This window comes from Chaetodon auriga, chromosome 19 (assembly GCF_051107435.1).
Source record: "Chaetodon auriga isolate fChaAug3 chromosome 19, fChaAug3.hap1, whole genome shotgun sequence".
NCBI classification, from domain to species: Eukaryota; Metazoa; Chordata; class Actinopteri; order Chaetodontiformes; family Chaetodontidae; genus Chaetodon; species Chaetodon auriga.
This window is the reverse complement of record NC_135092.1, coordinates 18,795,429-18,821,220: the sequence shown is the minus strand read 5'-3', so window position 1 is coordinate 18,821,220 and position 25,792 is coordinate 18,795,429. Positions and strand designations below refer to the sequence as shown.

General features: G+C 41.9%; 1 protein-coding gene across 1 annotated transcript; it reads left to right on the top strand.

Annotated features, from left to right (window-relative positions):
- The first annotated feature begins 15,318 nt into the window (after positions 1-15,318).
- ppp1r26 (protein phosphatase 1, regulatory subunit 26) lies at positions 15,319-25,691 on the top strand. The gene is made up of 5 exons (XM_076757669.1): positions 15,319-15,663; positions 19,341-22,677; positions 24,712-24,826; positions 25,004-25,089; positions 25,184-25,691. The coding sequence occupies exons 2-5, from the start codon at positions 19,412-19,414 to the stop codon at positions 25,224-25,226; spliced, it is 3,510 nt and encodes a 1,169-aa protein (XP_076613784.1). The 5' UTR covers positions 15,319-15,663; positions 19,341-19,411; the 3' UTR covers positions 25,227-25,691.
- Positions 25,692-25,792: the final 101 nt, after the last annotated feature.

Genomic DNA, 25,792 nt, shown 5'->3' with positions numbered 1-25,792 from the left:
ATTTCATGAACACAAAAAAGCCTCCCGGGAAATTCCCCTTCCATCCAAACTGGTGTCTCTTCTCCGGTGGACTGCCTGGTGGGTTTCCACACTCCTGTTGTGGGTGCAGTTTGAGTGGATAGACAGAAAATTGAAACATAATGAGAAGCAAAGACACCAGGAAAAAGAACAATGAAGTTGCCAATGAATGAGTGTCAAGCTGAAAAGACCTCTACTGCCCCCCACTGGTGGAGACATACAAGTTATTTACAATCAAGCACTGACAATCAGAAAGCTCAACTTTTTACATTCCTGGATCTGATCATGCAGTTTGTGTAATCATTATGTTCTCTGGATTAATAATCTATAGCACTGCCATATCTCAGAAAGTTGCTGTTTACAGTCCGGCATCTCATCCCTCCTTTAGTAAAACAATATTTTTTTTTTCCACATGCTTCAGTAGACTCAACCTGCAGTTAACGTTGTCATGTCGGCACGCTCCATTTGACGGATACATCCAAAAATTCCTCCATCTTTAAACATGTTTCTCACACTTTGGCTGAAAAAGTAGATCTCTGGAACATCACACTGTGTCTGAAAACCTTTAGGCACTACAGTGTTGTCTCCTAGCAACCAACAAAAAGGGTTGGCAGTGCAGCGAGAGGTGACATTATCCCAAACCATCATCCAGTGATCCCATCTGTACAGTGCAGCACTGGCGCGGCCATGTTTCACGAAAAGGAATATGTGACTGAAGGTCGCAGGGGAGCAGGTTTTTTTTCTGTTTTCAGTTAGATTGGTGTGACTGCTGCAGGAATGGTTCTACAACAGGTAAAAAAAAGAAAAACAGGTCAATAATGGAGCATCTTACCAAGCTGCTGTGGGGCTTCTCAACTGTTAATTTTTTTTTTTTTTTAAGTTGATAAATAACTAGATTAAATGCTTCATCTGAACCAAACCGGGCATATCCTGACTGCCAGTAGTTCAAAATTGTCCTCTGTGGAGGACATCTGTATACCTGAATATCTCCCCACCCACTGCATACTACTGAATTAACACCTCTTGCTATCTACAGAGGACATTTAGGCCTTTTCAATGATACCAAATGTGAAGGGGTGGGACTTTGGTACCTTTCTCTTTCTCATTAAGGGAAATGGCGTCCATCAGTACGAGCGCATTTTGTGGGAAGAGGAAAAGTAAGCGCATAATACTTTTTATTGAGCAAATTTTTATTATTTTATATAATTTTATATAATTGAATTATTTACCTTAGAAAGATTGGGGAATTAAAAAAAAATTGTGATTGGACAATAAATTTTTTCCTGGTAGTCAGGAGGATGTGTGACAAGCTGCTGTCCTCTGAAAATAACTTTGAAGTATGGATGTAATTTCTCCTTGAATATCTAGAATGCACAAAAATAGATATGTTCCTGGAAGCTTTAACCCTGGAGCCACACCAGAAATATGCATGTCCTGACATTGCAGCAGGTTCAAGCTCTCCAGAACAAATATTTTTACCTGCACCAGCAGCTGAATTTATATTTCATGCCAGCTGTGTTTCTGCAGAACTACAGGGAAACTTCTCAGTGGAGATTTCATATTTTCAGTGTACTGGCAAGTTCAGTCTAGCGATGCCCTTCTGTTTTGCCTTGTGCAAGGGTCTGAGTTGGCTTGATGCTGTTATGCAGTAGGATAAATGTGGAAACAGTGAAGGGCAGGATAGCTCAGCCGGGGGCTTCTGACGATCACTGCGCCCACCAGGTGCCTCTCATCCAGTCCAGCCTTGTCTGAGAGTTTGGTTCCAAATATGTGTCACTCAGCATCCTGCAGTAGTTCCAAGAGGATATTCTTTGTCCCATCAGTCAGTTTTAATCCAGGGCTCAATCCGCCAAAGCCCCCATCTTCTCCTGTCATCTAGTGTACTGAACTCCTTCTTGTAGGCCATGTGGAAGTAGCTCTATGTTGTTTCAATGGGCTGAGCCCCACAAATACAGGCTGCAGAGGCAGATTCATATGGGGGAAGGGGCTCTTCACCTTGGACCAGTTCACCTTGAGGGGGCTGTTGCCCTTGATAACATGGCTCATGGCAACATAGCAAAGTCCATTTGATATTAAAGCTGAACGGATCAATGCTCTGATGAAGCCAGTGTACGCTGCCTGCTCACTAACGACAGACACACAAAGTTAGCAGCTAGCTGGTGACCATAGTGGAGCACTTAGCAGCTAAAGAGCCACATATTTCCCTCCTGAGGTGGTGGAGATCAAAACAGACCTAAAAGAGGCTGAATATTGGACTTCCATTCATCAGGTCTCCAGAAACACAGTGTGTCTGCTGGATGTGTGAGTGAATGAAAGGACAGCTGTCCAAACAATTAAGAGGAAAATGATTTCATGAGGTTATTTAATGTCAGTGTTGTGTTTACAGCTTGTTCCGCTGCCTCCATGTAGCCAAAAAATATGTTAATCTTGCTTTGAATATAAATTCATAGTCATAATTCAAGAGCATTTTTGGGAAACGTCATATTATTTGAAAGTCAAACAGAGGGGTAGAACGAGGAAGGCATTCTTAACAGTGCAAAACAAAAAGCTGCTGTGGATTTGCTCTATTGGTACTGAACTACAAACACTGAAATGATGGGTTCAACAGTCACGAAGCGGCATTCGCAACATGTATTATATAAACCTTACGAGCTATACGTTATTAAAGGGGGACTCCATCACTTCTGTGTGTGTGTGTGTGTGTGTGTGTGTGTGTGTGTGTGTGTGCAGAAAGGGAGAAAGCAAATAGATTTAGCAGTCCTGTTTGGACTGTCCTTGTCTTCTTTATGAATTATGGCAGAGGTGTGTGATTGAGGATAAGAATGTTAAAGTTCCACGCCAGGCATTGATCAAACCCCTAAAAACTCAACTGTTCATCAAAATTGTACATTTAGAAGTTTAACAAAATCCCATCATGCCTCACATTGGCTTAGATGGAACTCTACACCTTTGCCTTCATGTTGCCTATGTGGATCTGAGCTGCCCCCACCTCCATCTCCACCCACCTGTCCGCCGCTCGCCTGCAGCTTCGACTCACACAAACCTCATCAGCCGCAGCTCTCCGACAAACTGTTTTGAGCAACGTTTGCCGTAACTTTCTTCGTCAACACCTTATGAAATGTCCTATCAGCATCTGACATGAATCATCGTGTAACTTGGCACGCTAACATAGCTAACATTATCCAGCACACTGCAGATTTGTTTGGACACAGTCGACGGATAAAGCACAAGAACAGACAACACGTTTGCTCATACTCGCTGATCCCCCAGGATTAAGGCATGAAACAGCATTGTTTTTTGGCAAAACAGTGCTCTGGGAAAAGGCTCTCAGATTTTAAGATCCTTTGGTCATACACGAAGGTTCCCCTGTTTCATCGTAGCCCCACCCCGCAAGTTGAGGTGTATGACTTATGGAAGCGTGGCTCTGTTGGGATCTGCAGTTTCACCTCCTTTTCCTGTTGTGTCTTTGTGTTTCCCTTTCCCTCTGTCTCTTGTCTGTCTCTCCTCTGTCTGTTGAGACTGTATGTTTCACTGCAGGGCATGGCTGCCAGGCTCGGTCTGGCCTCCTCCTCTTCCTCTCCTGAGCACACCCGCTCCTAATCACACAATCAAGACTCACCTGGTGCCACAGTACTTAAGAACCAGCTTTTCACCCGCCCGATTCATCGAATCGTCCGTTCACTCATGTGTTAATGACTGAGACTGATTCCACGCCTTGTCAGTCTGTGTATCTTGAGTCGTCTGGATTTGCCTCTTCACTCTCAGCCGTCTCATCAGCCTTTGTGTGTGGATCTCCTAGACGAGTCTGTTGCACGTTTCTTGAACTATTCATTAAACCATTGACTTTTCTTACACTGTTCAGCATTTGAGTCCACTTTCCCCTGCGTGAAAAACATTACAGGCTGCCATTGGTCCACTACAGCTCCAAGGTGGAAATGCTCAGCATCATGATATGTTTATACATACATGCATATAAAAGAAATATCATGTTGACAAGGTTAGAAACTTGATTTTTCTTGGAGGGAGTCTTAAGATGTGAAATTGATTTTTACATTTCTCTTAATGTTAACAGACAATGTGCGTTTGAACATGAAACGCAAAGAGGGCTTTTACATTTGTTTTTCATGTTTGTTTGTTTTCTTGTTGTGCACAAAAATGTTAGTGTGAATCTACATTTGAATTATGGCCGTATCATTATTCCATACAGCCACAGCATAAATTTGCTCACAGACTGTGACTGCATTTTAAACCACACCTCCACAGCTCTCAAGTAACCATTAGCATCCCACCCATCACGCAGACACAAACAGGAAAAACACACACTCGCACTTACTCCACCACTGGCCCCCGGTGTGACATGCATATTTTATAGACAACCTTTCACTCCAATCCCAGCCCTGAACCCAAGGGGGCATTCTGGTTAAAAGTCACATCGACTCGGCAAACATTTTCTTCCTGGCTGCCAAGAACTCAGCAGGATTCCTGGTAACTTCAATCAGTGTTAATCTTGCTGTTTTATTGAATCATGCAGCATCTGTGGAAGTATTTTGTGCAATCCAACTCAAAAACAGCACAGACATTTTCAGCCATATTTCCTATTGACGATATATGATAATAAAACTAAACTAAAAAAAACAATACTTTTGATTGATGACATACTTAGCACCCGTGGTTTTCCTTAAATTTTTGAATTTATTTGCTGATATGACAGTTCAACTTGCCAGCTTTAACCTTCATAAAACAGATGTGTATAGGTTGGCCTATAGGGCCAACTCTCCTGTGTTTCTCAGTGATCTTAGCAACACTTTTCCACTCTGGGCCTTCAGGGAGAGGGGAAGCACTGCACATGATCTCATCGTCACTTATAATGAGGTTGGATGTAGTTGTAAAAGTCCCAGGGGACGCCAGGAAAAAAATAACGGACACATGGGGATACCGTCCCTTTAGGAGACATATGGTTGTACTTTGAAATTCACAAACACTCCCAAAGGCACTAAGTGACAACTGCTAACAGCTCGGAAAATGTAAAACTGAAAACTGAAGGAATGAAAGTACAAAGACGAATGGCACTTTTTGTTCAACAGTGAATGGTTTCTCTTGCCTCATATAACACTAGTTACATTATGGGAAATTAATGCCCCTTGCTTCCGGAGCAAAAACAAAAACAAGCCCATAAGTCCTTGTAATGCACTACTTGGAAGACATTTGTTGCAAACTAGACAAATTCTACACTTTAGCAGAAGAGTTGGCTCCTGGAATGGGTTTCATGGTGCGAAATATTGGCGCACTTTACCTTCAACGTAGCCTTTTCAGGCCCGTTCATATGCAGTAGATAAAAAGATACAGATGGCATCAAGCATCAAGTGTTGGGTCATCATGAAGGTGGTTTGTTGGGGCCCCTTGACACAATGAGTTTTTGGCAGTGAGTGATTTCAGCTCTAAAACTCTCACCTGATTTCATTGAAAAAACTGTGTTCAGGCCTCAAAATGCCCTGTCTGACAAGGTGGTCAAAACTCTTGCACAGGTGTTTAACTTCTGGAATATGAAGGCCACAGCATATGATTCACATAATGTTAATATTCATCAAACCACTGACTGACCCACTGTGCATTTGCATATTTCTCCACTAATTTATTCAGGTTTTTCATTTAATTTGTCGCCCGTGTGTAAATATATGTATAGATACTAATAGATGTCTATTCTGGTATTCTCAATCAGTAAGTGATGCAGCACAACACTGATTTACTATATACACACTTCTGTAAACACCAGATGTCTGATTTCATGGGCAAAATCTGAATTTAATTTTACTCCCTCTGGATGGAAAACACCTTGAAATTTCAAAGAAATGCTTTTGTCAAGGAAAGAAGGGATGCTATTACGTATTGTGGAGAGGAATGTCACTATTTTTTGTACGTATTCATCTTTATTGCAATGTCTTGTCGAGCATTTGAAATAATTCCCATTGTGCAAGGTAGAAAACACTGCTTGTAACATGCAGAAATACAGATGATCTGCTCTAAGCACCATCCTACACGGGAGATTAATCATATTAAAATGACGGAGTGAATAAGCTGTGAAAAATACCCCAAGTGCATTACTGTCATGCGATTTTCATGACAGGAACTCATCAAGCATCAGCATTCCCTATGGAGTGTAGGTGTTGAAGGCACAAATCTAGTCACTATTTCCATTTCTGTATGTGCTTCTCTCTCTCTCTCTCTCTCTCTCTCTCTCTCTCTCTCTCTCTCTCTGGAATATTCCATTTAGCCGAGAAAAGGGGGTCTGAAGGACAGCTGGGCACAGCCAACCTGCTGAGAGAGAAATTAAATGTACTTTCTTCACCAATCAATACCCCACTGTGTGGAGATGATAGAGGGTTGTTGGGGTTAGAAATAGAGTGTTTATCTGACATGACATTGTCCTTAGAGCTCTGAGGGTCATCACACACTCTGCATCCACAAACTTAAGCTAAAAAAAGCATTATGTGCTCCCTAAATAAGCGTCTATCTCATTTGTCTCCACGTGACCTCCGATCAATTGATTCATGAGAGTTATATTTTTCATGAGCTAACAGATTCATGGATGGTCCCTGGATGGAATTAATTTGAATCAAGTACATAATAATGAAACTAAAGTTCTCCTTTGGTGCCCCCCACTATCATCTGTCTTTTCACACTCCTCTTTTTCATCCAGTCTGCGTATGTATTTCAGATGTCAGATTATTGCGGACCTCAGCTGCATCTGGAAATACGATGGTAAACAGTAACAGCAGTCATCTCCTCCCACACATTTTCAACCATCACTGTCTGACCATCACTCTCCAGCGCTTCACATGCGATTAGATGATTATAAGCAGGACAAAACGTGTTAAAGAAGAAGTCCGATTCAAAAGCAGACCATGAAGCAATGTGAAAGCGACTCCTTTGTCTTGTGGAAATGTAAAGACGCAACAATATCTGTGAGAAAAACACCAGTTTTGCTGCATCAAGACAAAGGTTGTCTCTGAGGTTGAGAATGAAAAGTGGTTACGCAACGCGGCCTCTGTGCGACATTGCAGAGCTCCACGGTGCCCCAGCTGTGAAAAAAGCAAGGGCATAAACTTGTAATAATAAATAAGCACACAGTGAAAGCCTGAGAACGCTGCAATAGCAGGAGAGCCAAATGTAACAGGACAACTGCTCATGTTCACTTGTTGGTCAACAGCAAACATACTGACAAGCACGACTTTCCCCTGAGTGGGATATAAGAACAAATTAAACATGGCACAAACTCAGAGCTGAATTAAACAGATTTCTCTCCATGATTATGTTGGAGTTTTGACAAATGCAGTTGCAGCTGCTATGAAGACGCTCCAGAGCTACTGACTGTAAATTGAAGAGAATAAGTTTCATCCCGTGAGGTGACGGTTTGCCTCTTCATCCCGAACACCATGTCACAGCTCTGCCTCACTTGTTCAGAAGCTTTTGCGCGAACAGGATGTCAGAGATCAGGGACTCACCGAGTCACCCTACATGTCAGACAGGCAAGAGGATTGTTTTGTTTGGTTTTTTTTTAATTCACTCTATATGAATACAGTAGATGCACCGAAGGGGAAATGTGTGTATAAGACATTTAACTGTTGTGTTCAACTTAAATATGCATTGTGCTGGTTGTTGAAATGCAACACACACTCACATTTGCCTGCCATCATTCATGCAGAGACACATAAATAACTGCAAATGACTGGCTTGACTTGGTTTGTGGACTGAGCTGAGCAGTCACCATGCCAGCCTCCTCATTCGAGGTATTTTGTATGAATTCTGGCGTGAAAATGATTCTGCACTGACGCTGAGTCTGATGGTTCAACTGTCCATCTCTTGTAACAATGATTTACTGGCATATCTGCTTGTTTTACAGTAAATATGCTGCCATTGTTTGTAACAGAAATCAGCACAGGCCCGCTGTGTTCATGTGTGGGCGGACCTGCATATGTGCATACATGTGTGCTGAGTGGGAGCAGGGGCACAGCTGGGGTCTTGGCTTTCTCTCTGAACACCATCTTCAAGCCTTTTCAGATCTTATTGTGAAACCTCCGCTTTGCAGTATCTCTGTGTCAGGCTGGAGTACACTTCCTGCTTCATGATCACTCCTTCTTTCCTGTCTCCTCTTGTTATTGTCTGCTGTATGTTGTTCATCTCATATACATATATTGGGATGCGCCCTCCTCTGCCTTCTCTATGATTGTTAATGGTTTTGGTTCAGCTCAAACTGACAGGGGATCTCACAAGTATCAGTGGGCTCTTGCACCCCCATCGGTTCAGTTAACCTGGCAAAACAATGCTTGTCTGCCTCCATTTCAGCTTGCACATTCTTCCTTTCTTGCACCACATGCCGACAAGATATGTGCACTTTTGGTATCTGACAGGCGCATTAAGAAAAATAATGGCCTGCCAGTTGGCATTTCAAGCTCTTGATCAGTTTCATTTTGGTTAATAAACATCAGCCATCATATCTGGTTGTCAAGCTCCTCTAAGGAGATGGTGCAGAATGAGAACAGACAAATTAAGACTGAACCTTGTGTTGTAATTAAGGCTCTCACCGTACTGCTTTTCTCTCATTTGAATACTACAAATACTGCAAGGAAAAAAACGGAGGCTCCACAGCAGGTCTCTGCTGCCCCCTGTAGCAGCAACGCTTCATGAATTATGACTGCTGTAACACTGAAGGTCTCCTTTGAGAAATCCAACTTCATACCGGAGGTTTTACAAAAAAAAAAAAAAAAAAAAAAAAACAGATTGAGGACGGGGAGGTTTTCTTGTACGAATTAAGAGTTATTAATGACTGCAGATGCTGATAGGGCATCTTGGTGCTGTAATTAACTCTGTAGAACATGAAAAGGATGCTGCTTCAGTATGTGGGTAGTTCAGGGTACCGTGTGTTTATGCTCCTGGGTCTCTCATAGACTGTGTACAATATATTATACTATACGTATAATATATTGTACATTATGGCTGTGAAAAAGAAAAAGTGAAGCAAAGAAGAAACCAACAACAGCATTATTTTTCACATTTTTGACATGTGTATGTTCACCAGCCTCTCAGACTTATAGTGTTTCTATTAGTCTCTATTTCCTTTATGTTTTTCTTTTAAAAACAATTTATATATTTTATATTATCACATTCTTTATGGCTGTTAGTAAAAACAAATGGCGGAGGAAGAGCATTGTGTCTGTTTTACACATGTCTGCACTGCCATCTGGTGGTACTTTACAGAACAGCCTGGAGCTCCATCAGCTCGGGATGGACGTGAACTCGAATTGCTTTTTATTGTGATTTGAGATGATGAAATCGTGTAGAAATATTGTAATTACTCCAATGTGTTTGACACTGTTTGGTGTCAGAAGTCAGTTTGGATTACCCTAAGTACATGTGCTCAAGTACTGCACTTTAGTACCAATTTGAGGTACTTGTTCATGCTGCTTTCTACTTCCACTCCATTTCAGAGAGGGATATTGTACCATTTAGTTTATTGGACAGATTAAGTAACAAGTTACTGACTAATTAAGATTTTTGCTCAGAAGACACATGCAGAGCTGTGTGTATAAAATGATATATGATGTGTTGTTCTAAATTAAATTACCAGCAATATATAGATGTAATTCTAAAATGATTAGTTGATAAATCAGTTAGCCAACTGAAAGACAATGAATTATCAGCTATTTGATAATTGTTTCAATTATCGTTGTAATTTTTCATGTGAAAACAACTTATTGTTGTTTGTATATGAAGGATCTGAACGCTCCCCTCCACCACTGCAGCTGCTACAGTGTTGGCAATGAATCATACATCAACGCCTTACAAGCAGCGCAGCCCTGTTTGTGGTTCTGCCCGAGGCGTTTGATTGTGTTGGCCATGAGCTGTCTTTAGGCGGACTCAAAATTGACAGGGCTTCAGTGTCTGCTGATCGAACCTGTGAGTTTCTGTGGAGCGTAGTATGTCATGCAGACGACTTCAGGTGATTCTCAAGGTTAATCCCTGTTTTATTTTTAAAATAACACTGAGAATTATTACAGTTTTCTAACAAGATGTCATTTAATTGCTCTCTGTTGGGGTCCTGTCTCACTCTGTACACTCAATTCTGCAGCAAATAGCAAATCTTTTTATTTCAAGTTACTTGTCAACTATGGCTCAGATTGTGACATCAATGGTATTGTCTGTTTTTACTCCTCCTCAGCTTCATGTTTTATGAGCACTCCCAGACTCACTCATCAATGAGCAGTGGTAGATATTACGGTAGTTTAACTTTGGAGCGTCACACTTCTGCTTGTAAAGGCGTGTTTAACTCTTCTGGATTAATGCTGAAATTGTTTTTAACTCGTGGCCTGTCCAGGAGACTGGTTATAGATTGTTTTTTCTTTTCAAATAGCATTAGCACTGACATTTTAAAAATGCATTCAGTCAAAACACAGCCAGCACTTAATCGGATAAATGGATAAATTCTTTTATGGTACACAGTGAGAGTGTGATAGCGGCCCACCTCTTGCATAGCTGTTCAGTCTGTTCATCGGCTGTGGGTCATCTTTTGTTCTGTAATCAGGAAAAAAAAAAAAAAAAAAACTTCAGTTAGCATCCAACAAAGGCAGTTTAAATGCGAAGCTCCAGACACAGAAAGTCCAAGTCAGCACAATGCATCAGTAATGTCAAGCTCTGCCTCGGGGAATCTGTTTGATCGCCTTCCTTCACCATCGTCCTCTCAATTTACTAGATAATCTATCCTCGTTTATGTATTCAGAAGCAATATTTTACTGATTGCCTACACCGGTGTTACCTGCTATTTCTCCCAGAACAGGACAGGGGAAACTTAAGGGACGTCTTCTGGAACTTTGCACCACTGATGCTGCTTTAGAGCAACATTTCTGGCATGTTTTCTGGCATGTGCGCAGGGATGCACATGCTCGACACGAGAAAAAGGGGCTGATGGGAGAGGTTCGCCTTCGAGGCTTTCTGCCAGAAAAAACAGGGTTAGAGAAAGGTTTGAAGGCAAACTGCTCCTCCCTGCAGAAGAGAGATTGACATGACATACAGTACATTCTACTACAATCTCTGATGCTCTGCAGTGCATCGATGAAGCAGGAGAAAAGGCTGCAAGCCAGTGTGAAGGACAAGTTAGGCTTGGCAAACATTTTGAGGTTGAGGAAATGCATTCAACATGTTTGAAAGGCCTTAAGGATGCATACTATTTATTTTGGTGGAAAAAGTAGAACTTAACAACTCGAATGTTTCCACACTCTTCCCCCTCCGAGGCTGAAGTGAGCAGGGTTGCTATCCATGGTGCTGAACCTCTTTTTTGACTTTGGTAATTTTTTTCTGCTTGCATGGCTGAGCTTCTGTGGCAGACAGTGATTTTTGGGGAAAGGAGAGATGTAGAGAGAGAGACTGTTTTGCATTTCCATCATGCCTTTTGTTTTATTATCAAATGAATTAGGTGGTCCTCTGACGTCTATTCTCGGGGCATCGTCAGACTCAGTTACTACCCCACCACTTCCTCATTTGCATGCAAATGAAAACACAGAATGGCCAAAGTGCATTTCAAGGTCAGGCACATAGCAGTGTGTTGCAATGCTGCTGGTGTCAGTCTCCGTGCAACCATGAAAATAGGGCATTTGGTTCAGTCACATTACCAGCGGTGCGAGTCAAATCACTTCATTTCTTGCAGCGAGTATTGGCGCAAAAGGGGGCTGCATCTTTAATATGAGAATACCGTTTTTTCTGTACAGTACAGTATATTGGCTCATTGTGCTTCTATACTTTCCCATGGCCTCACAAAGTGCCTGAGGAGACAGACCGATAGTGACTTCCTAATGAAAACACAATGTGAGCAGAATTTTAGACATGCCTTAAAAGCCTCCAATATTTTTCTTCTTTTTTTAGAGACAAGACTCTTCACTTTTTTATATGTACAGGGGAGTCATAGTCAGATTACTTTCCTTATTGAAACCTGAGTCAGCTAACAGGACACGCCTCTTTTTTAGTCCACAGACTGCTTTTCACACTATTACCACTGAATACAGAATAATCTGCACCATCCAGTCACCAGAATAAATGTTGGCATTGCTCATTTCTAGAAACCACAGATATGTTGAAGCTTTACATTCATTCAAACTTTAAGTTTCTTTATGTTTCATTTTTCAGTTTCATGTTGTGGCAATGCTGTGGTTCAGGTCTGGTTATGTTTAGGCACAAAAGTCATGTTTGGGCTTAAAATACCCAGTTCTGCCAGCACAAACACAGCGGGACAATGTCCAGACTGCTCATTAAAAAAACCCTAGCAGTCACGCCCCTGCCAGCCCCTCCTCGTTCTCCTCAGCTCATGTTCATGTACTGGTCATCTGAATGACATCAGTTTGAAACCTACTGCAGAAACGTTGATATGATAGATATGAAACATAAAGATTTAACGTGTCTGTGGTTTGCAGAAATGTGCAAAGCCAGCATTTTATTCTGGTGACTGGGCTGCAGTGCAACTTGATCCAGTGCTTACGAAACCAGAGTGTGCGATCTGTTTTCTGTCTTCACTGCAACACAGTATGGCTGCTTTTCAATCATATCACACATATTATCCACAGAATCACACATATCCAATTATTGGCCTACCAGTGTCTTTACTGTTGTTTATATTGATTAATACGTGTGTGTTTGTAGCATCTTAAAGCCAGTATTCATTTTGAACCACCCAATCATCCCTCCATGAAAACAGATTGATATGTTTGAGGAAGAGATATATTGTATGATTTCACAGGTGACTTCCATGAAAAAACAAACAAACAAAAACACATGAGAATAGTCACAAGTCAAGACACACGATGAGGATGAGGAGGAGAGTGTGATTATGGATTATGGATGATGGATAGTTGAAAGCTGAATTCCACCCTGGAGAAGCGACCGTGTCAGGCCTGAGAAGCTGATTTCTCATTGTGTGGATCTTTGCACAGCATGACAAAAGTCACAGAGTGGGTGAGTCACTCTGTTACTTTCACTATCTTGCTTCAGCTGATTCATACTGACACCGTTTTAATAACTGGTTCATCCACAGTACATTAGCCACAGGCTGCAAATCTGCGCGTATATCCTTATGTTTGATCTGCATATTACTCATGTTTACCAAATGTGTGATAAAACTGTATGAAATGCACAGTAATATTACCAAGCGACTTATTTTATCAATAGATGTGGTGAGGAGACTTTTTATCGGGTGCCACCAAAGATCACCTGAGCTGAGCTACACGAACAGGCCCTCAGCTACCAGCATTGCAAAGTATGTTAGATATAGCATGCTAGCAAAACCTCATGGGAACTGAATATATCATGTGAAGAGGGTCCACAAAGATCCATAGAGGGGTCCATAGAGATACTGGGATGAATATCACCACACTGACTGACCAACCAGGACCAACCAGATCAGGGTGCTTACATGCAGAAGGTAAATGTTCGGACACTTTGATGCATTAAGTGCCTCTCGAGAAGCAGTGCTGCTTTTTTGGGATGAGAAGAACAACGCTGGAAAGAAACCTGTCAAACTGTGACACACACTGCCTGAGACAATAGAGCATGGCTCGGTGCTGCTGGTGTGCACTGTGAACTTTGTGGGCTCGTTTCAGGTGTGACGCTGGAAGTAGTCCAAGATTGTGATGACAGTCTTATGTCACAGATACGTCATAACAGTATAAAGTGAAGCCAGAGCTGTATACCTCCAAATCTAATAAAATGAAGAATACTGAAGAGTGCCAAATTATAGAACTTCTAAGGACATTTATGTTGACATTCTGCTTTATACAAGTTTACAAACTATGTACAAGAAATGATTTCATCAGAAATGTATCCCAGACTGTATTCTCATATCCCAGTGTAACACGTTTCATCAGGACAAGGTACCTCCCAGTTTAAAATAATCTGTTATGGGATCAATGAAAGTTTATATCGAAAGATTCTGACAAAAAAATAATTTCCTAATAAACGGGGTCAAGGCCAGAGTCTGTGGGTTAGATGCACTGGTTCTGTTTGGTGTTACTAATATTTTTACACTAGATATTGCACACAAAGCAAGACTTTAACCCGTAGAGGGCTCAACCCTCAACCGTGCACGAGATTTGCTTCCATTAGCCACATTCAGGGGTAATGAGACAGAAAAGAGAGTGAGAGTCTCAGTCAATGATCCATTATGATGCACAGTGAGTCAGTTCAGGTCGGCTGGTGTCTGGAGACAAACTAAGACCCCTAACTTTGTGACAGTTTGGGGAATTTTTAGTTGGATTTATATTCAAAGTGTTTCAAATTACATTTGCGTGAACAGCTGATGTCAAAGTTGCCTTGATTTAATGTAACAGTCCTGCATCCTATCAGAGACCTTTCCTGAGGATTAATAATCTATAAATGAAAGTGGTGAATCTACCAACCTGCAGACTACAAAGACTTTTAAATTCTGCTTCTTAATCAAATGTATTTACTGGAGGGACAGTCTGTCACTTCTATCAGTTTTTGTAAACCTCACATAGAGTCACAATATCCTTTTAGATATTCATTTAGATTAAGATAAAACTTTATTGATTCCACGCTGGGGAAATTTACCTGTACAGACAACAACAATAAAAAGGAGAGGTAGCAAAAGCACAAACAGACAACGAAAGGGGGACAAAATCAAACCAACTATATATATAAAAGAGTATAAAAATAATATTGTCCTGTATAAGAACAGTAAAAAAATGTAATATTGCACAACACAGTTGCACAAATGTAATGAATATTAGCAAATGTTATCATAAGTAATGGAGTAAGTCACAGGGGGTGAAGTCTAACCGAGATGAACTGAATGTCAAAACAACCTGTTTTCTTGGATCTTGAATCGTATTTTAATGACTTCACTGCCTGGAATCCAGTTGAAAACACAATAAATAAAAGCAAATTCAGTCAGTTTCTGTGATTAAAAAAAAAAAAAAACTATGGTAGTTTATTTGGGTAGAAATTACTTCACAAAACAGTAATTTATATACATGAATAATATATAACTGAACTAAATACTACTGGGATTTGTATGATGGTGCAAGAATATATAGCATGTCATTCCAGTTTCTAAAAAGCCTTGTTGATATCAGTGTTAAACACACTGGGAGTTGTCTAATTAATCAAACTGGTCTGCCATCCGGGAGATAAAACTTTCTCAAAACAAGGCGTGTGATAGTTAACTTACACTGGCGCTAAGTCCTCTGGGATACTATTATAAAAAAGTGCCTTTAAGGGGTCATTGTACGGTTAATTGTTACCGGAAAAGCCTGTTTTTATTCTTTAATACAGCGCTTAAAGATCTGCATTGGACATATCACTGTGTCTTGGGTTGTAATAATGTAAAATATTGTTCTTTAAAAGCAACCATTGATCTTTAACTGCCGCTGCCGTATTTGAAAGGGATCCATGCTTGGCTGGACTCTGGCTTTGAGGAAGCTTGTCCGCCCGGCAGTCGGAGCGGAGGGGGACTCGACGGCGAGAGCTTCAGGCGGTGTGTGAGCTGCTGACGGACACCGAAATATCTCCACGACGGCTTTTCCTGGTATCTACCAACCCGGCCATGAGCACAGTTTTACCGTAGCGGTCGTTTTGGGTCATATCCAGGTGAGTTAAACTTGTGCACTGTGTCTTGTGGGCTGTAGCTGTGTGAAAATAGCCGAGGCTAGGAGGGTGAGCTGTGGCTCAATACAAAGGCTTTCTTTGCCGGAGAAAATGCCGGGGCTGCAGCAGCCGGGAGGCCCGCCTGTGTCTTTCAAGTCGCCGACCAGCCGCGGTTATATCCCTCCAATGTTTCACCCCATCTCGTCCATTTTTCCCCCAAAAAACAGCTATTCTGCTTCAGACAGAAGCGTTAACTGATATTACATACGTTTACCGGCGTTCTTGGCCGAATACAGCGGGTTTTGACAACCACGGCCGTTACCAGTAAACATGGTTGCTCTGCGGAGTCTCCTAACGCTGCACGCCGGGCATCAGTGCAGCCCGTGCCGCTAGACGCTTACGGGGACAGCCGTGGTTGCTGTGCTGCATCCACGAAAGCTTATGGGGAGGGAAAATGCACGCAACAACACGTTTGGTTATGTAATACAGAAAAAGCTAGCCACTAATGTTGGCGTGAGTGGTGAAACTTTCTTTGTACACATGATATGTCAAACAAAGTTGGCGTACGACTACGTTATGCTACGTTTTTTTTTTCTTGTTTCTTTTTTTTTTAAGCTTGGTTTATGTGCTTCTCGGCTGTTTTTCACCGGGGCGTCTTTGGTGACCCGTCCTGGTTTCCTGGAGTTTATTGGCGCTTTTCTGTCAGGTTCTGCGGGTTATAATCACAGAGGATGATGGGTAAGAGTTGGGTATATTGTCTTCTGGTGTTAGGCTGTAGCCGGGTTGCTCATTCCCCCCTGCAGGCTGCGTACCGAGCCGGAGGAGTCACATTTGGTGGACGTACTGTAGGCTAACTGGCTTCTGCACAGCGACTCCTCGGCTGGGTTCATGTCCGAAAACATGCTTGTTCGTGGAGGCACAATACTGGCCGTTACAGGGTTCGACTCTGGACATCAGATTACTCAGGACCCTCGCATAGTCGTACATAGTTCAGGTGCCACATTACCATCCGATATCTACGGAGTCCGGCAGGGACCAGGATGCGATGCGCGTGCAAGAAACAAACAGACTGCAGTCTTATAAAAAAAAATTTTTTTGAATATTTTTTAGTTTAAAAGGCAAAACTCGAAACTTAGCCACTTATAAGTCCCAGATATATTAAACCCAGTGGTGGAAAGTAGCAAATAACATTTAATGAAGCACCAGAAGTACAGTTCAAGTTACTTGTACTTTCATTTCTTAAGATTTAAAAAAAAAAAAATCTATAAGCATATGAGAAGTGATGCACTGTTTTCCAACCACAAACGTGTAGTTTAAATTAGCTCCACCCTCAGCAGCTACAACATTAAAACTGGGTGTACACATTGATGCATTAGTAATAATACTCCAGTAATGTAATATCTAATAATAGGGTGCTAGTCTTTCTGCACAAGGTGTACTTATTTTGATCATGTAAGTACATTTAGCTAACAATACTTCTGTGCTTTTACTGTAGTAAGAACTTGAACACAGGTCTTTTACTTATGATGCAATATATTTAAATTCTGATATTGCAGCTCCACTTACATAAACGGTACTAATACTAATCCTAGTTGTAATACTTTTTCCTTCGGTGACTGGACCCCAGCAGCCCAGCCTGCTCATGCCATGACAACTTTAAGTATGTAGTCTGTATTGCATTACTCAGCGGGACACATGCACAGTCAAAGCTGTCCATCAGAGAGACCTTAAACGACATCCAGTGGAGCAGTGAAACTGAATGACACAAAGATTGTTGAGGGGACAAGGACCAATTGGATAAACACGATGATTTAACACTGTTAATTTGAGGTAATTGATACAGTAATTAGAGGGCACTTTTGTATTGCAGCACAGCTGCTGGCCTCCCACTGATGCTCTGGGTGCTGCTTTATAAATGGATGGACTAGAAACAAAAACCTGGAACAACAGTTCCTGCTCCTACAATATCTTAATAATTTGAAGGTCTAAATGAAGTAATTAAAGGGTGTGATTTACTAATTTGCACACACTGATAATGCAATATGAGAGGTTTCTCTTGATACCTGCCACGCTCAGTAAATCCATATCTGGTGTTCTCCAGTTAATACAATGGGGTCTTAGAACCTATGGAGAAAAAAGTCTATTGTATTCCCTATATGTACATATTGTGACAATAGTGTGTGCAGTGTGTGTGTCATCACGTCAGAGTGGAGTGGAAAAATGTTTTATTTTTTATCATTTGTGCTGCAATACATGTAAAACTCAATCAGAGCTTCAGGGCAGCCTCAAGGCTAGATTACAACCTGGGCAAATTGGACAGCTCCCAAGGCGCCCCAGAACCTCAGGGGCCCTGAAGGCCCCAGGTTCGCTGTGTGGCAGTTTCTTTAAGGTAATTTGATTAATTGCACATTTGTTCTGTAATATGGACTATATTAAATAGTGCGAGTAAAAGTGACCTCTTCCCTTTTCCCTAATCTAAAGCCTTGTTTGTAGAGGGGTGCCAAAGTCAAATTTTAGTACATTAGATATAGTATTTGCCATTTTGCCTACTTACTGTATCATTAAAAGTAATAGATTTTCTTCAGTCAACTTGAAGCGACTGTAGAACAGGATCCCACAGATTATTTTTGCGCCCGTGGTCCACCAGCGGGCCAATCAAGTTATTTGCCATAATTTGTCAGAGCTGTAATGACGTCCGTTCTTCCCCTCAAATTATACCTGAATGCTTCCTTCCAGAACACTTTCACAGTAAAAACCTTCCAGCGTCACCACTTCCTTTCACTTTCGTCAGATTCCCAGCAGTGTTGTGGTCCTTTTCAGTTTTTGTGTATAACTTTTATGCACTTGACTCACAATGACTGACATAGCGATCAAGTGTTTTTTTGTTTTTTTTTTGTAAATAGGACCAAAGCATGGCTCGGTGACTGACAAAAGCCGGTCCCTAGAAGGCTTTTACTGTGAAGAAGCTGTAGGCATTTGACATACTGTACACATGGTCATCTGAAGTCCCCCAGAAGTCCACAAATTCTCCCATAAATAAGCTCTAACTCCTGCAGCCCTGAGGCGGCAAAGAAAATCTCCCAGAACCATGCAGCCCTATTTCATTTTACATGATAAAATACAGCCTGCAATCAGTACTGCAGAGTGGTCACATGGAGTTCCTCCACAGGATGGTAGCAGAGCACCGATGAAGCTTATTCTGCAGCATATTCAGGATGTGTTGATGTGTGCAAGGATATGTTCTGTATTCAAACTGGAAAGTCTCTGTCAGTATTGGCCGTTCTGCATAGAGTCTACGGTAAGACATGCATTAAGGGGAAATATTATTTCTTCATCTATATGGTTAAATTATAGGCAACTGGCAAAATTAAACGTTCACTAACAACAGAGGTATTTTTGTTATACGTACTTACTTTTACTCTGTACACCATTAAACAAATTGTAAATGTTCAGAAGAATCTTTTTGCATAGATCAGTTTGCAATATTCCAATGACACAATGGATTTCATTGACGACTCTTACAAAAGGATCCAGTATGTGGAAATGGAATGAATAATAATGAATGCAGTTGGGATAATTTGAGAGATGAGTCCCATAGAAGTTCTACACCGTAGGAGCTTCAATTGTCAGTGCAGTTTGACTTGTCTGTCACTGTTTCTCTGTTTCTGTTTGCTCCTCAGATTGAACAATGTGATTGTCATCGGAGGCAGCTGCACTCCAATGGTCGAGGACCTCCCCTTACTTCACTAGAATGTACTTGATGAATGTACCTCCTGTTGCAGCTACGCAAACAGAATGGAGAACGTGTGGCCCACCTGGAGGCTATAGCCTTCCCATCTGCTTCAATGACTCCGACACTGAGTTGTCCACCAGAGGTGCACCTATCTCAGACAAGGTCCAGATGATCATAGAGAGCCTTAGGAGCACCCAGTCCTCACTCGAGATGGGCGACGAGATCGAGGGAAATGTGCTGTCAGGACAGGAAGGCCTTCCCCAAGTCTGCAAGGTCGCGATGGGTTCTTATGTGGGAGCCAAGTCCAAAGCTAAAGGTCCCACTGAAAACCAGCAGGGGGATGTTTCCTCCCCAGTCAACCACAAGAGCAGTGACTCTGACAGCGATGATTCAGTGGACAGAGGAATTGAGGAGGCAATACTGGAATACCTGAAGGAAAAGGATGATCACAAACGCAAGGCAGAGCCGTGCTTCACTTTTCTCCCGTCAACCAAAATTCCCAGGAAAAACCCACCTATTCCCGAGGTGTCCAAGCAGAACTCTGACAGCGGTACATTCTTGATTGCCAGTAACAAGCTTCAGAAAAGTGTGAAAGCTGAGACTCTCACAGGACCAGCTGTCGTACCCATAAAAAAGTATATCAAAAACAAGGCGTCCCTAAATGACAACACGGTTAAGAAACTGGATTCAAGTACGACAACCAAGAGTTTAGTCGTGCCTAAAGAGCAGACAAAGAGCCCCTCTAAGACAATCAGCCTCGTCAACAGAGTTAAGTGCCCGGTCACGGTAAAGGTGGAGGAAGACTCTAATGATTCCAGTAGTGATGACGGCATAGAGGAGGCCATTCAGAGATACCAGTTAGAGAAAAAGGAGCAGCAGAACAAAAGGGAAGCTTTCGATCCCCATGCATTCAAAGAGGAGTCTGACTCCACGAGCGATGACGGGATCGAAGAAGCTATACGCTGCTACCAGCTCGAGCAGCTCAAGGAGAAGAGTGTCCTGAAACCGTTGCTGCATAAGCAAAAACCCTTTAGTAAGTCATTAATACATGCTGCTGGGAGTACAAGCACGGAATCCATGAAGAAACACAAACTGAGAAAGAAAAAGACCAGAAGAGAGAAGGAAGTGAAATCTGTTCAACCTCCTTCGTCTGTTTTCATACCCAAGAATACACTTCCAGAGAGCTCCAAGTGTAAAGGAAATGGATTGCTTTTGTTTAAAGTCGAGAGTTTTAAGGAGCAACCTGTCCCAACCCCTGCCCCGCCGAAGGTCAACACAACAGCAGAGCTCATGTGTGCTGAGGCAATACTGGACATCTCAAAAACTGTTATGCCTGGGGCCTTCCATCACAGCGTTGGCCTGAGCAGTTGTGCCCCCACTGAATCTTCCTTGCAGTCTTCGCTTCCCGACAACTGTCCAGGTGAAGAGAGTGACGGCAGTTCCATTGATAGTGAAGATGGAATAGAGCAAGAAATCAGGAAGTTTCTCGAGCAGAAGGCCCAAATGCACAAGCAGCCGCCCGGCTCTGCTGCGACTCAAGAGCCTCGCTGTGTAAATGAACCAGAGGAAGTCAAAGCAAAACAAGTTGCAACCCAGAAGAAGCCTCTAAGATTGTCTTTGACACACAGAAGAAAACACAGAGCGGAAAATTGTAGCATTTCCAACATGTCGAGGGCAGATAACAATGCTAAAGAAACAGCCCCCAAACCTTTACCCGAGCACGGAAAGGAATCAGACCCACTGGTGCTTTCCCAGAAAAGTCAAACACAACCGCTACACAAGACAGAGCAAAGTGGAGATAAAAGCAGCTCACTCGACAGTGACGAGGACCTAGACACGGCGATAAAAGACCTGCTCAAGACTAAGAAGAGGTCGAAGAAAAAAACGAGAGACTTAAAGCGAAAATCAAGGAAGTGCCTCAAGGATGAAGAACCAGTGCTGGGAAATGCTTTACAGACCAAAAACTTCAAACCCGATCCTGTGAAAAAGCAGAGCGCTTTGAAGAAGGTACACAAGAGTAAGAATGGCATGAAAGACAAGTCTGGGTTGAGCAAAATGGGCGTTTCACAGCATAAACAAACTAGTAACAGAGAAGAGCATGATATGCATGAAGGTGAAGCAGAGAAATTGAAAGCAGCTGAGGGCCAAGACGCCCCGCTGCTGCACAATACTGCGACTGCTCTGCAGGTAAAGGAAGATAGCAGTTCAGTTGACAGCGATGATAGCATCGAGCAGGAGATCCGAAAGTTTCTGGCTGAAAAGGCCAAAGTTTCAACAGCAGAAAAAAGTAAAGATGGAGATCTATCAAGGAACGGGACTGCTGCGGTTTGTACCCCACCTCAAAATCAAGACATTAAGCAGGAAAATCAGCTGGCTGATATTCAAAGAAAAAGTATCAGTCCTCTCTCTGGACGATCTCCTCTGAGTAGTCAGCATCGTCAAACGCCACAGCGCTCGCTTGCAGACATTTCTACTGTCGGTGCACAATCACATCTGACCTCAGTCCAGTCCTGCAGCCCCGGTCTTTTAGAGCCAGCAGATGGTGCGGGGGCCGCCAGAACCGAGCAGCAGAGGCCCGGTGCTGGGAAAGGTGACGCCAAGGACGTCACCCCACAGGTGGAGCGAGTTCGGTCAGTTTTGAGTCCTAACATTGCTCATTCCCGCTCGGAGTCACTCAAGTGGCGCCAGAGCCTTGGACTCCTCACTACTGACACCAGGACTCTCAGTCGAACTCCATTCCATATCACCTCATCGAAAATCAGCGAGACTGCATCAGCAACTCCAGCATATCAAAGTGGGTTTATCACCTCCAGATCACAGACTCCAGCCACTGTTTGGTCCTCTGCAAGGACCAGCAGAACACATTTCCCCTGCTCTGGAGAGACAGCTGTAAATACCCCATTCAGATCCCCTGTTTTAAACCTTTTATCTACTGCCACACAGCATCCCAGGATGTCCTTCACGCGGAGCCTTGTGCCTGGCCACAGGTCACAGTGCCCCGTGGACGGAGAGACAAAGAGTATGGTGCATATGCCTAAGGACAAGAGTGCATTTGTTGAGCTGGAATCTAATAGGACCAACCATGTCCAGGTTCGAAGCAGAGAGAGGAGCGAGGGAAAGGAGAGACAAGACCTGCTAAGTGAGAGAAAAAGAGAAGGCGAGAGCGTGAAGATAGCAGATAAAGAAATACATCTAGAAAAAACAGAGGAAGAATTTATAGATGAGGCAGATTGTGAGTCAGGCAACAGGAGAAATCCAGAGAAGAAGCAGGGCTTTTCCACATTGTAAGTATTTTCTTTGGTCACTATGTCCAATAGTAACATAATCCAATTTTATGTGAGCTCATTTCTTGATTGTGCCCTGCTAATATAATGTAGGTTATGATCAAGCTCATCATTTATAGGCTCTAAGGGAATGTTTGTTGAAACAATAAAACAAAACAGGCATTTTTTAAAAATGTGTTTGTACATTTATACAGCGATGTAACCCAATGGCACCATCATGAAAACTTTTTTTGTGCGCTGAGGTTAATTCATATCATAAAACCTTTTGAAAAGCAATACAGTGACATATTGGTACACGAGGCAGAGTGCATGAGTAGAGTACTTTTCTTGCAGAAAATGACATTTCCCAAATATCTTCCGTATTTGATGTAAAAAGAAGTGACCAAGAAAAATCACCAGTCAATATGACAAAATAAAGATTTCCGGTTAAGTCCAGATGCTTAAAATTTGGGTTGTATCTTCTCATTGTACCAGTGGGACAAAACAAACCTTCATCAGAAAACTACTTGCTGTTCTTACATAATCTTACACAGTATACATGTGAGATGTTGGTTTATTTTAAGAAGTCAAAGACCTTTTATGTGCAAAAGTTAAAAAGTTATTGTAGTAGGTTTCCATCACTGTCTTCATTCGGGGGTATCTCAAGCAAAGCTGGAAGATTAACAAATATCATGAGATGTTTTACATTCTGGTGTGCGGTTAATCAAAGTGACAGCTTTTACACAGCTTGGAATCATTACTGGTGTGGATGTGCATGAAAACACCTTAAGACCTGACATGATTGATTAGTCGGTATCGATTAACCTGGGATTAATTAATTGTTTCAGTCAAACTTCGCTGAGCTCCAGCTTTGAATGGGAGACTTTTCTTTTACCATATCTTGTCAGAAATATTTGGGTTGTGGGCTGGAGGTCAAACAAAAGAAGATGTATGAAGACGTCGCCTTGGGCTCTGAGAATAAACTCTATTATTGGGGAAATCTCAATCTCAATCTCAGTCTCTTAAATTTATTTTCTGAGACATGATGTGGCATGATACAGTTTACCATGACTTTATCTGCCCAGATTCTACCATATCAACCATTTTTTCTTTTTTCCACTGTGGCTGCTTGTTTCAACACACGACCTTCACATCATTTACTTTCTCGCCCTGTCCCTCTCTACCTTCCCTCTGTATGTCGTTAACCTCACGCTGCTGAAGCTGTCCACTTGGACGATTTTGGTGATTGTAATTGCAGAAGATTGCCTTCTCACCTCAGCCACAGATTCAGCGTAGCCTTTCTAACTTTTGCACATAAAGAGAAACAGCGGGGTTAGTGTAAAATGGATTATACTCTTGACCCTGAGTGGGCACCTGTTTTAGAGCAATCTTAGAAGGTTGGTGGCTACTGGAACAATCTTTTATCCTTTCTCAACTACCATGGAGATATTTCATCTTCTCAATATTGTTTTTTTTCCAACACAGTGCCCTTAAGGTTTCAATCTACAGTTCATTTGTTGATGAAAGCCACTATAACAGTCTGGGGCTTATTACCTCTACGACTCAAATGTTGTTCCAGATTCCACAGGCGCCACATAGTTGCTCCTCTCTGTCTTGCTAAACTTGATATTTAGTGTCTTCATTTCTTCGTCATGTTGAAGTTTTCTTGAATTTCATATGTGGAAAAAAAGGCTATTTATTTTTGTTTATCAAAAAAAAAAAGTTACTGAACATGCTGTGCATTGCCAGGTTTTGTAAATATTTTGTAAGAAGTGTTTCTTTTTTCTTTCACTCTTTCAGAAAAAACAAAACAAAACAAATTTTTGCTGTCTCTTTTAACTGCATCTGTGTAATAAAGAGTGGAATCCGAGCAACAGTGGGTCTTCACTAATTCACTAATGCACAATGATTTATGTTGTGGTTACACTTGTCATGGATGATGGAACACCTGCCATCTTAATTCACAGGTTCACTGGCTTGAGTATCGACTTTCAGATGAAATATTAGAGTATTAAGTAATTAATGGTCATGTGTGTCCTGCTCTGCCTTGTCCAGGTCGTTGTCCAGTGCCATTGACCCTGGCATCACCTTCAGACCTTGCATAGCACTTAACACAGAGGAGAGAAGCAGGATGTTCAACAGGGGGTACCTTGCTAAAAAATACAAGAAGGTACAATTATGTAGAAACGTGACAGTTTTTGGTGCAGTGTGTTTTGCTTCAGTGTTTGTATTGCATGTTAGTTAAACCCACCAGCTCCATCAATGGCTTTTTTCCTCAACTTTGGTTGTTTGTAAAAAGTTGTGCAGATCCAGAGAGTGTGAAATATATATGAAACGGTGCTTGCAGGGGGTGCCTTCCCTCAGTAGCGTTCCTGTGCAGGGCACGGCTGTGCAGCGCGTCAAAAGAAAGCTCCAATTCATCCCAGTAAACAGGTATGTGGTTAGATCCAAATGTTGGGAGTTTTTTTCAGCAGTGTGATCACAGTCAAATATACGCTTCATCCTGGATGATTTTGCTCTTTTTCAGGAGAAATGAAGCAGCCAGGCACCACCACAACATAACAGAATAAAACTTCATTCTGCATTTGAAACATGCACCTAGATGATGTTTGATGTTCCAGTATATGGGTTGTCAAATCATTATTTTGCACTCTGTTAGCTGTGCCATTAGTTTTGATGTTGCGGACTAGCACCAATTTTGTATTTTTGGCTTTTTTATATGTAGATTTCTTCACTGGCTTTTGAAAAAGGTTTTGTAATGTTGTAAATTATATATAAAGGAGATTCTACAAAATATATAACCATACGAGGAACAGAGTTTATGTTTGCTAGATTGTTTATGTAGCCAATTCTGGGCATTTCTTCTTTTTGCAGCTTTTGAATAAAAAGTAAGTCCTTTCGGCCATTTGCCTTAAGTACTTTTTCCTAATTAATTGAAGTTTACTGGTGTCAAGGTTTTTGCTAGCTGCTGTTCTTTAAAACTCATATTGGGCTGTCCCGTTTGTTGTATAGCAGTAGTTTGTCCCTAACCTTAATACTGGCTTGAGGGCGGAAATGTCAGTAGTGTTCTATATGTTTTTTCAATAAAGTTATGAAAAATGGCGCCATGGGTATTGTAGTCTATTACAGAAAAATG